This window comes from Protopterus annectens, chromosome 5.part0, assembly GCF_019279795.1.
Source record: "Protopterus annectens isolate FY-2018-M chromosome 5.part0, PAN1.0, whole genome shotgun sequence".
NCBI lineage: Eukaryota > Metazoa > Chordata > Ceratodontiformes > Protopteridae > Protopterus > Protopterus annectens.
In genome coordinates, this window is record NC_056735.1 from 1,772,033,705 (window position 1) to 1,772,046,637 (window position 12,933).

Here is a 12,933-nt window from a genome sequence, read left to right on the forward strand (position 1 = left end):
GTTAGAATGATACCAGAAGGACTTTTGTGATTGTTGAATCATATCTAATGCTAAAATAATGATAATACATTATTTTTTTTATTTCAGTGCCAAGTCGTCCACCTGAAAATGTCCAAGCTTCTGCTAAATCTCCAGAGACAATCTCTTTGAGTTGGTCAACACCTTCTAAAGAAACACTAAATGGTATTCTGCTTGGATTTCGAGTAATTTATTGGGCAAATCTGCCAGATGGAGGTATGTAATAAAAGTTCATAGAAAGAGTGATTTTAATAAAGACTGATACAGTATGAAATTATTTTTAACATTCATTTATTATTTCTAAAGCTTAATTTTAATATGGGAACATTTGTCCAGATACTTCAATGTAGATTACTAACATCTTAAATAGCAGCTTACCTTAAAAAGTTTGTCCTCCTGTAGTCATTCCGGCAATATTGGGTATATACATCTTCTCTGTCATGTGATGAAATAAGCTTATATCTCTGTGTGGTAGTTTTCTTCTCAGATATCTACAGAATAGTTAATCAGTATGATAATAGTTAGCCAGCATCAAAATAAATTCTGTTAAAATATTATGTAACTTCTTAGGTAGAACATCCCAAATTTCAAGAACAACTACATATTTGTTGTAGTATGGCCACATCCATTATGTGAAAAACATTCCTTCTGGCATGCTCTACTGGACTCCTAAAATATTTAAAGTTATTGTAAACTGTAGTAATTTTTAATTAAAGAATTGGGACCTTTTTTCCTGCAATATACTGTATCTTTATCTGTTCAGTCTGAGATGTTTTCTATGAGGTCGTCAGGTAGAATCAGATGTGGGATTTCTTTCTTAAATTGAACATAAAGCCTACATCATTTCAAGGGCAGTTTATAAAATTATAATACATAAGGATATTTTTAAATTGTCTTTAATTGTTTAAGTATGAACATAGATGGTCTAAGACCTACTAAATAGGCACTCATATAGAATGAAACAAGTAGTTTACTTATGCTGTTATACATTATCTAAGTTCCATACATAATGTGAGCTCAGTACTCCAATATGAATGATTATGTATCATAATGTAGGCTAATGTCAGTCAGAACAAAAATGCTAGTAATATCAATGTCTGTGCTAGCAATGCCATACTTTGTAACTATGCTTTTGCTTCTTCCTTAGAGGTCCCAGATAAACTCCTTTCCCTTTTAACCTTCCTGCTTCTACCCATCTCCACTGTAACCTTACCCACCTATTGCTCATCTTCCCCCATTTTACTCACTCCTCATAACTTCTTACTACCTGACTTCGTTCTCTCTCCTCTTCCTTTCTTATCCTATTTCTTCCTTTCACCCCCTAACTGTTTTACCCCACTCTATCTCCCATTGCTCTCTGCCCTATCGACTATTAAGGCATAATCTAAGTATGTCACATAGAAATTATAATTATTCTTCTTTTTCTTCTTTTGGCTTTTCCCAGTTAGGGTCACCACAGTGGATCACCTCTCCACTCATTACTGGCAGTGGAGTTTTACAGTGTCGAGTTGCCAGCCCAGCACCCGACCTTTCACGGAACGCACACACGTGCATGCACTCACGCCTAGGGCCAATTAGAGCAGCCAATTCACTAAAATAAATCTCATATCGTAATATATTACACACCTTAACTTTCCTCAGTTTTGCCTACTACTTTTACAGCCAGTATTATTTAGATATTTCTATTTTCTTCTTCTAGGCACTATTTTATTATCTTTAAAATGAAAATAATTTTACCTCCATATATTTATTTTCTGTGTTTTTCTACTTTTATTTATTTATTTTACTTTTGTTTACTGAGAAAGTCCGACTGAACAAAATATCCCCTTTAAGAGGAGGCCCAGGGAGAAAAACTGCACATTTATAAATAACAGTACGATACGTAGACAACGTGCAGATACAAATGTTAATTCACTACTTGACAATAATAACAATAATTACTTTCATAAATGTGCTGGCATAATGTCTTACAATTCTCAGTTTGGATTTATATATGTATAAATGCTTTTATTAAATCAAATTTTAATTGTATAAATGTGTAAGTATTTCTATTTGCTGGAGCTTATCTCCTATGCCTCCTCTGAAAATGGGTTCCTGACACCAGCCAGACATTCCTGGTCACCAAATGTCAATAAATAAATACATTTAAAGTATATTCATTGAAGGGAAATAAGTACTAATTTTCTGATAGAATTTCCATGGTCTTGTATATATAAGGAGTTCCTAGTTACTCAGGATATGTTGTTATGGAGACTAACATAAAAGAAAACAGAGCAAAATTATGTGTCATGACAAAGGCAGAGTCCATACTCCTGGCAGTATATAACACAATGGATTGTTGCTGATGAAAGTGTAGCTATTCTGTTAATTTTTTTTCTACATTTGATATCTACAGAATTTTATAGCTAACCAGAAGTGTGGTAATCAATCATATGTGTGCCACATAGAACTGGAAGGAGGGTGGGAGGTTGACAAAGCTTGGTATGGCTTGGAGTTCAGCAAGGGAACTTCTTTCTTTATGACTTTTCTCTCACAATGTTATAGTTTTGAAAAATAATGAATCCAAGTGTTACAAGAAAAAGCTGTTTCTTGTAATGCTGAGTAAGACAAAGAGGAGAACCTCATTCTGAACAAGTTGGAAGCCAAGAAGTTGACTAAAGTGATGCAGAAACGATGGATGCATTGAAAGGGTCAAAAAGTTACTATTGTGCTCTAAGTATGGCTTACTTAGCAGCAGGAAAAGACTTCATCACTTGAAACTGAGATGCATTGTGTGCTTAAAAATATAAAAGTACAAGTAAATAAGGTTCTGCTGCAAAATGAAATAACTACAGGCTTTAAAAGTGTGTACCATTCTTAGGTATGGAAGATGACTTAGAGAATATGCAAGAAAGTAAGCATCTGCAGCTAACTGGAGTCACTGAGAAGAAGAAAGAAGAGAATCTGTAGGCACTTATCCTCACTAGGGTGCTGCCTTCTGTAACCATCCCCACCAATAGGCACTGGCCAACAGATCTCATGCATCAGTAGAAACATAGAACTCATAACAGTCAACAACTCAGACAAATACCATACAGATTCCTTACATTCAGTGCCTAAGACTGACTCATAGGGAAAGTTTTTCTTAAAAGATCTCATCCACTCCTCAGAATACAATAGCACTGCTTTCCTACCTTGTATTTGGTCAGATGGCATTATGGTGATGTGAGGCAGGAGCTTAGATCCTTTTGTATGATCTCATTGGTGGTCTATCCATTTTCATTGGTGGTGCCTGGTTGATGGCTGCTGACTTCACATCCTGATTTCCTGAGAATCTATTTCTAGACATAAGACCAACAGTTTTCTAGACTGGAGTGCCTCAAAGAAGTATTGTCATGTCTGGTAAACATCACTTTCTCTCAGTGTAAAGTTCAGACATTATCCCATTCAAAATAATAGTGTTGGAATCTGGTTTGATAATTCCAGCTCCTTCAACTACCATATAGCAGCAGTTCAGAAAGTCCTTCTATTTACCACAACTAACATCTAAGGATTTATCATCCAGGTGAAAATCCCTCTAATTAGACCAATTATTTAGCACAATGCCCCTTCAGGATGTGTCTTTCAAAACCTATTAAGTAAATAGAAAGGCCCCAGATATTCCTAGCCAAGATGTCTGTTGCCTAAAGTCCCTGCTCTAACATGAAAGGCTTGAAATGCTATTTATTAACAAGGTTATGTTATAGCACATTTCCTCTGATGTTTCAGTAGGTCACTGTCCTGAAGGCTTGTACAAACACATACACACACACACACACACACACACACACACACACACACACACACACACACAGTCTACACACATACAAACATATGTGAAGCACTAATGGAGTGTGCAATAGTTCATCATGGCTACTTTCACAGAAGAAACAATTACACGGTCATCAAATGTCATTGATGTGACTGGTGTGATAGAATTACTGTCTGGTGATATATTTGTCATTAACCTGACACTCTATATTAAACTACCCAAATGACTGCATGATGGGTTAAGCAGGAGAGGATGGGACTGATTGGTTGATATCCACTCCCCCATCCTGAGGTGGAAGTCGCTTGGTTTACTATGATAGTGTCTTGTCCATAGGACATAGTGTAGTGAGCCCCACAGCACAGTAGTGCCCTGCATGGTCACACAATTGGCATGTGTGGTAGTATGCATGCTATCTCATGTAAATAACACCCATGATACCGAGCTGAACTGAGAAGGACTACCAGTCACAACTCTGTGCTGAGATACCAGACGACTGGAGGCCTCTGAGCTTCCTAAAAAACATAAGTTGTCTGTTTTCTTGATTATTTTTACTATTTATTGCTTACTCTTAATATTTATTGCAATTTTTGTTGTCTCTTGCCTATTTCTTTTCTGTATTTTATTACTATAAATGAATCTGGGGTGTATATTACATTATCGAACTTTTAAAAGTTCAAACGTCATATGGTCGACACCATATGATCGAACTTTTAAAAGTCCAAACATTTCAATGGAGATCTCCATACAGTGCAGAATGGGATGATTTCCCTTTCCTGCACTGTAGTGCGATCTCTGAGTTAGTATATTTAAAGAGCGGGTGGTGTGGGGAGTGCAGGGGGGCTTTCCCCCTGCTTAAAACGGTCAGGTAGGTTTTTTCTGTTTATTTTTTTTTTAGCTTTTCGAACTTTTAAAGGTTAGATCATATGGCTTTGACGATATGACATTTGAACTTTTAGAAGTTCGATAACGTAATATACACCCATGAATCTGCACTGTTGTACTGCAATTGCCTGCTTGCTGGGCCTGTTAAATCACTTTTGGTTACTGTTTTCTCTGTTTGCAAAGCTTTTTGATATTTTCACTCTTTGTAAAGTATTTACCGGAAATTTTCTCTGTTTGTAAAGCATCTGTTGGTTTATTTTGATTTCCCCCAAGGAGTGTGTGTACATAACTGAATTGTTTGCAGTTAAAAGCATTTCTTAGAGTCTCCTTGCACTTTTCTTTGCTGTGCAAACATTTACTTAGTATCTCATTGCTGTTTTTCTGCTGTGGTAAACATTTATTTAGTGTTTTCAGCCTAAAATATTGTAGTTAGTAGCTACTGCATAGTCCAGATACAGGTTTGCTGCATGTGGGCCTATTTGTAGTGGCTGTTTGTTGTGAGCACATTTTCCAGGCCATCATGGATTGGAAAGGGCCCTTCTGCAGTCTAGTGAGAGGACTGTGCTGATTGGTACTTGGCTGGTAAAGGTTGGTTGGTCTACTGCTAGGAGTGAACACATTTGAACAGGTTTCTGCTTGTTCATACTGAGCTGAACTGAAAAGTGCTACCAACCACAATTCTGTGCTGACATACCAGATAACTAGAGGTGTTTGAGCTTTCTAAAAAAACATAAGTTGCCTGTTTTCTTGAATATTTTTAATATTTATTGCTTATTACCATTTAAAGCACTTTGTATTGCCTGCTGCCTACGTCTTTACAGTATTATATTACTATAAATAAATCTGCACTGTTGTACTGCAATTGTCTTCTTTACTGGGCCTGTTAAATCATTTTTTGTTACTATTTTCACTGTTTGCAAAGCTTTCTGCTATTTTCACTGTTTGTAATGTATTTACTGGATTTTTTTTCTGTTTGTAAAGCATCTGTTTGTTTGTTCTGATTTTCCCGCCAAAAGAGTGTGTTAGATAACTGAATTGTCTAAAGTTAAAAGCATTCTTTAGAGTCTCCTTGCTCTTTGCTGCTGTTAAAAGATTTATTTAGTGTCTCACTTCTGTTTTTCTACTGTGGTAAACATTTCTTTAGTGTTTTCAGCCTAAAATAGTGTAGCTAGTAGCTATCACATACTCCAGATACAAGTCTTCTGCATCTGGGCCTGTTTGTTTGCAGTGGTAGTTTGTCTGTATGAAGGTTATGTATATTTTTTTATTCATAACAACGCTCATTCTTTTTTAGCTTGTATGTTTGAACATACATCTTCAATTGTAAATAGAGCTGATGACACTTCATGAAATGTTTGACATGATTGTATATTGGTGAGAGGCAACAGATTCAAATGAGGAGTATTCAATTTTATAGTCTTCTATATCATATGTAACCATAAACTAAGGGATCCACATCCGGTAACTCCTATATGCACCTAACCACTTACCACACCCAATAGTGTTAACAAGGAATAATCATAAAACATCAAGAAAGGTGTATATCTCTAAGCTTAAAAAGGAGATTATTTCTAAACATTAAGGTCTTAAAGAGACTAAACTAAAGGTTAGCCCAACTTGGAGATGCACTCTTGTTGATGCTAAATCATATCTATAAACAATGAGCTTTTTAAGAAATTTCTAGATTTCTAAGAACTTGTCTCTTTCTGCAACACTGTAAAAATGCATTTGGTATATTTTGTTATAAGAAGCATCATTAACTGATGTTTGATAGCAGCCACAATGAATACATCAGTCTTTATTGATTCTTACAGTCTATGGGAGAATATATATATATATATATATATATATATATATATATATATATATGTGGATCCCTATCTAATGATGGAGTTTTCAGAAACTTGAAATTCATACGGTCGAAACCATATGATCAACTTTCCAAAAACTCAAAACATCCAAATGAAAAAAGCACAAAACTCTAACTTTATTTTTACATTTTTACAAGGGATTAAGCCTTCTGCAGCCCCCATATCCCCTGCAAATTAAATGTGCCAACTCTGAGATTGCGCTACAGTGAGGAAAAGGGTAAATTTCTTGTTCTGCACTGTACAGTGACCTCCATTCAAAACCTTTGAGTTTTCAGAAACTCGATCATATGGTCTCGACCATATGAATTTTAAGTTTCTGAAAACTCGATAATCTTTGATAGGGATCCATATATAAATATATATATATATATATATATATATATATATATATATATATGGACATAGATACATATAGATATACATATAGATAGATATATGCATGCATATCTATCTATATTTATTTACTTGTATATATACACACACACATATACATATATATATATATATATATATATATATATATATATATATATATATATATATATATATTTATTTATTATTACTATTTTATTATTTTACATTTGTTGACCAGGATAGTCCGATTGGATACATGTCCATTTTCAGCGGAGGCCCGGGGAGAAAAGCTCCAACATATTCTCAATGACAGATAGTTACATATTAGAGTTTAAGATAGAAATGAATAAAAAGCAATTTACATACTACATTCTACCACAAACTACCTTGCTCTAACAAACACAACATACGACAGTTCATTATACAGATCTTTAAAAACATGCTAGCGAAATAATTAAGACAGATTATAGATTAGAGTTTGGCTAATATACAATGTACATGTTTTGGGTTACATATCCCCACCCTAGGTTTTCCTTTTGGGCCTGAGAAATTAGTATGGCCTTGGTTTAACGAAGAGGAGCTAGTCTAGGTTTGAGCATGGACAAAGCCAATGTGACTTAAAATGGAGTTTTAGACTCTTTTTGAATTGAGCTGGGGAAGTAATAAGCATGAGGTTGTTGGGGAGGGAGTTCCATATTTTTCCAATGGCATTGGCGAACAGAGCGTCACCGCCTAAGTTGTGGGATTTGAATGTTTGGACAAGGAGTCTGTTTGATGAGCGAAGGCAGCTTAGATTGGTGTAAGGAATTATTATATTTTTCAGTGCAGGGGTGTTATCAGGTTATTTAAGAATTTTAAATGCTTCTATGAGTTGGTTCAGCTGGAGAAGGTTTGGGAGTTCTATCCAGCCAAGTTTTTTCAGGTTAAAGCAGTGGTGTGTTCTATAGGGCAAGCCAGTTACAAATCTGGCAATATGATTATAACAACATGAGAGTTTGTTCAGGTCAGATTTGTTAAGGTTAGTAAGCACGGGAGAGGCATATAGAAGGGTAGAGAGAAGGTGTGAGCGGGCAGTGGCCGCTTTGGCCATTGGGGTTAGGAAGGTTTTTATCCTGTATAAGGACCCAAGTTTCTTGTTTACGGACTTAATGGTTTGGGTGATATGCATATCGAATCTAAGTTTATTGTCAATGATAACTCCTAGTAGCTTTGTGTAGGGGTCTGGGAAGATGATGGTACCATTGTTGGATTGTATAGTAAAATGTGTAGGAGGGGATTTATTCGTTGGGTAGAAGAGAAGTAGCTTGGTTTTGTTTGGATTTAAGATCAGATGATGATCTGAGAGCCAGTTTTCGACTGTGGTAAAACTGAGCTGGGTTGTAGCTAGTAGGTTTGCTAGAGAGTCATTGGAACATATTAGAGTTGAGTCATCTCCATACTGAATACAGGTGGCTTCAGGGATAACTGTATGGAGGTCATTTATAAAGACTGAAAAGAGAAGAGGTCCTAATATGGAGCCTTGAGGAACTCCTATGGTATTTGGTAACAGGCAAGAGAGCTTATTCTGCCACAGTGCTGCTTGTTGTCTACCAGAGAGGTAGGCATGAAACCAGTCGAGAGCTGTGTTGTCAAGGTACAGGGTTTTCAGAGTGTGGAGAAGTAGCTGGTGGTTCACCATTTCGAAGGCTTTCGACAGGTCCAGAAAGAGAGCTGAGGATATTTTTTTGTTGTTCTTGTTATAGTTGATTTTATCGGTAAAAGAGAGGAGGGCAGTGGTCGTGCTGTGATGAGGTCTAAATCCATGTTGAGAGTTGGTCAGTAGTTTATTCTGGGTGAGATAGTACATTAGTTGTTTGTGCACACACTTTTCCATGATTTTGGCAAGTGGTGACAGTATGGCTATTGGCCTATAGTTCGATAGTTCTGTGGATGAGCTACCTTTATGGAGTGGTATAACATAGGATACTTTCCATATTGAGGGGATTGTGGCCTCTGTTATAGTTCTATTGATTAGGATCGAGATAGGATAGGCTATGACATCTGCAGCTATTTGCAGATATTCAGCTGGGAGTAGATCTGCAGAAAGGGTAGTTGGCTTTTGCTTCTTCAGTAGGGATCTGATAAAGGATGTGGAGACAGGCTTGAGGTTAAAGGAGAGTAGTGACTTGGGCATAACATTTTTTAATGTGGAGCAGGAGAGAGGTAGTTGGTTGGCTAAGGACTGAATAGTCTCGGTAAAGAAAGTATTGAAGGTATTTGCTACTTCTTCTGGGCTTTTACCACATAATGTCCCAGGGGTAGGAGTGGAGGATTTACCTGGATGGAGAAGATTATTTAAACCTGCCCAGAACTTCTGAGAGTTGTTTTGGTGTTTATGTTGCAGATGGCAAAAGTAGTTTTTTTTGTCAAGTGTGATGGCTTTTTTAGTCTCATTTCTTAGTTGTTGGAATTTAATGCGATCTAGGGGTAACTTGGTAGTGCGCCATTTGTTCCATGCTTTATCTCTAAGTGTTATTTTGGATTTGGACTCTGTGGTTAGCCAGGGTGCTATTCGTATTTTAGTTCTGATTGACCGTTTTGGAGCCTGAGAGTCAAGTATGTTAAGAAATGTGTCATTAAAGAGAGTCACTGCCTTGTCTAGGGGAAGGTACTTTAGCTTTGACCAGTTACAGGATTTGAGTCCCATTTGAAATTTTGTAGGCTCAAAATTTTTCTCGTTTCTGATGGACCTATAAATGGGCAGTCTAGCCCTGATGGTTTTGTCTTTCATTATGTATGCGACCAGGTGATCACTAAGATCGTTGGGGAGAGTCCCAGACATATACTTATGGGGGTGACTATTGGTGAGTATCCAATCAAGAATACTCTCTTTTTGGTTAGAATTTCCTGTTCTGGTGGTGGAGGATATGATCTGTGAGAATCCATGGAGGTTTATAAAGATGGGGTTGGACTGTGAAGAACATTGGTTCCAGTCAATGTTAACATCGCCTAGAACAATAGTTTCTTGAGGGTAGTTGTTAGCTATCCAGTTAAGAATGTTCTCCATTGTTTCTGAATTGTTCCCAGGGGGGATATAGATCTCAATTAGATTTATGCTTTTTTGATTGTTTAGTTGTAGTTTTAGAGCTAATAATTCAGCATTGGATACCTGGGGTGGTTGAATGGGATTAATTATGATGTTAAGTGTGCTTTTGTATAGGACAGATATCCCACCTCCCCTTTTCTTTATGCAATCAACCCTGAGTATGTTGTACCCGGGTGGCAGGATCTCATTATCTTTGGTTGCAGGTTTAAGCCATGTTTCTGATAGACACATTATGTCAGGGAGGTAGGTTGCTAACACGGCATGTAGGTTATGCACCTTGTTGCTTATACTTCTTATGTTTAGGTGGCAAATTAGAAGGGAGTTGGATGACCTGTGGGAGAATGGTGGGCTGGTAGAGTCTGAAGTAGAGGATGGGCCTGGGTTAGGGTGGATGTCGCCGTCTTTAGTAATATTTTTTCTCAGGTAAGCTAATAGTCTCAAGAGTTTAATTAATAGTTTTAGACCATGTTTGGATTTTGGGGTTTTTTAGGTACAATTTATTAAAGATACAGGTTGTTGGAATTTGTTGTTTTAGAGGATGTATTGAAAGGGGAGAGTTCAGCAATAAGCAGAGGTGAGGGGGTACTGTTTTGATGTTTAGGATAGTGGAAGCCTAAGAATAGCTGATCTTTATAGCTAGTTAGGACGTATGGTATAATTATGAGTGGCAGGATGAGGGGGATAATTTTAAGGGTTGCCTTTGACATAGCGGGTGGGATGGTGTTCTTTGCCTAAGGGTGAGGAGTGTTAGTGGTTAATTTTTAAAGTGGTGGAAGGGGGAGGGAGATGATCAGGAGGTAGCTATGAATGGTTGGGAAGGTAGTGGGGGTGTGGCTTTATAGCTATAAATGTGGGAGTGGTGGGGGTGGGTGGGATATGGGGGCAGGGTGGGGCACGGAGCGAGCCCGAGCGAAGCAAGGGTGAAGTGAAGCGGGGCTAAACCTGCCTCAGACTTTAAACCTGCCTCAGGCTTTCGAGGTCCAGTGAATAGAGTGAGTTAAGTGAATAAAGTATGTGAGTAAAGGAATCTTTTTTCACCAATATGGTTCACTAAGCATCAGACTATTCCCTCTCTCTATTGTACATGCAGGTTACAATTTATGCAGGTATTATCAAAGGGAGTTGATTTATTTGGCTAGGATTGTGTGGTTTACTGCTGTGTTTAGAACCCAGTATGCTTTCTTTAACTGAGATAAATATAGGATTTATTTCTACTTTATTACAGATAATTATTAACCTTGGTCAAGCTTTATGTTTGTAGTGGGACTGAGGAGTTGAGCCTGTCCGTGCGTTCGCACCAAGTATAGCGACCTTCCTTAAAGCAGGAATTAGAATTTGTAGCCAAGCGGGGAATTACAGGACAGTTCCTTGGTCAAGTTTTATGTTTGTAGTAAGACTGAGGAGTTGAGCCTGTCCATGCGTTCGCACCAGGTATAGCGACCTTCCTTAAAGCAGGATTTAGAATTTGTAGCCAAGCAGGGAATTACAGGACAGTACCTGAGTGGAGATACAATACAGTAACACAGTCTTATTTTAGAGAGCTACTATCACATTAGTACAGTTTAAATTTATCATACAGTTAAATAGCTAACAAGTTACAGCATAGTATTTCTACAGAGAGTGTTTCAGTAGTTAGTTCAATAGCAGCTAGAATGTGATAACAGTGTCCCTTATATACAAGAATACTGCTACTCAATTGTTAAGCAAGTCAGCACAGAAGTTTGCCCTCCACATTATACCTCAATTCTATTAACATTTATCAACAGGCAGCTAGTCAAGTAATTTTAGTAAGTTTAGCCCACAGATAGGAATATTCGCAGTAATTTAATTGAACAATGAACGACAACTGAGCGCACTTAAATGGTGCGTTTTAGCTGTGTATCACTGCTCAAACATGCCCTTATAACAGTTAAGCCAGTTTTAAGAAATACAGACCCTAGCAGTTTAGCCAAGAATATATTCACAGGAATATTTGCTCTGTTGCTAATGAGAATTTAAACACATGTGAACAAAGGAATAGTCTTTTCCCAGGGACTTTTACACCTTACAGGTTATTGGCGTTCACGTCCTTACAACACGCTGTCACCCAGAGAATACCATATGAGGGAGTCTAATTTACTGCTTTCTCAGTGAAAAGAAATCAAAGGCTCTAGCAGCTAACCAACAGTATAATCTCCTCTAGCAGTCACTAAGAGATATTTACAGAAATAGACATGTCAACTAACAGCAATTACATACCCTGTTTTTTGAGCAGCCGACTAGGTTCAGGAACACAGCAGTATTAAAAAATGGCGGAATCTTCAGGGGGATAAATAAGCTTGCCTACGTCAGAGGAGGGAGGGAGGAGGTATAAGGCAGGAGACTCCTAGACCAGGCTAAACCTGCCTCAGACTTTAAACCTGCCTCAGACTTTCGAGGGCCAGTGAATAGAGTGAGTTAAGTGAATAAAGTATGTGAGTAAAGGAACCTTTTTTCACCAATATGGTTCACTAAGCATCAGACTATTCCCTCTCTCTATTGTACATGCAGGTTACAATTTTTGCTGGTATTATCAAAGGGAGTTGATTTATTTGGCTAGGATTGTGTGGTTTACTGCTGTGTTTAGAACCCAGTATGCTTGCTTTAACTGAGATAAATATAGGATTTATTTCTACTTTATTACAGATAATTATTAACCTTGGTCAAGCTTTATGTTTGTAGTGGGACTGAGGAGTTGAGCCTGTCCGTGCGTTCACACCAAGTATAGCTTCCTTAAAGCAGGATTTATAATTTGTAGCCAAGCGGGGAATTACAGGACAGTACCTTGGTCAAGCTTTATGTTTGTAGTGGGACTGAGGAGTTGAGCCTGTCCGTGCATTCGCACCAAGTATAGCGACCTTCCTTAAAGCAGGATTTAGAATTTGTAGCCAAGCGGGCAATTACAGGACAGTACC

The 12,933-nt window shown here is 37.5% G+C and overlaps 1 protein-coding gene across 2 annotated transcripts in view; it reads left to right on the top strand.

Moving 5' to 3' along the window:
• The window catches only part of DSCAM (DS cell adhesion molecule), a 3,720,739-nt gene that overhangs the window by 2,814,067 nt on the left and 893,739 nt on the right, over nucleotides 1–12,933 (top strand). For both annotated transcript variants that reach the window (XM_044071570.1, XM_044071571.1), the window contains one exon: nucleotides 88–234. In XM_044071570.1, the coding sequence (XP_043927505.1) occupies nucleotides 88–234 (147 nt within the window). The remainder of the gene's footprint in view (nucleotides 1–87; nucleotides 235–12,933) is intronic.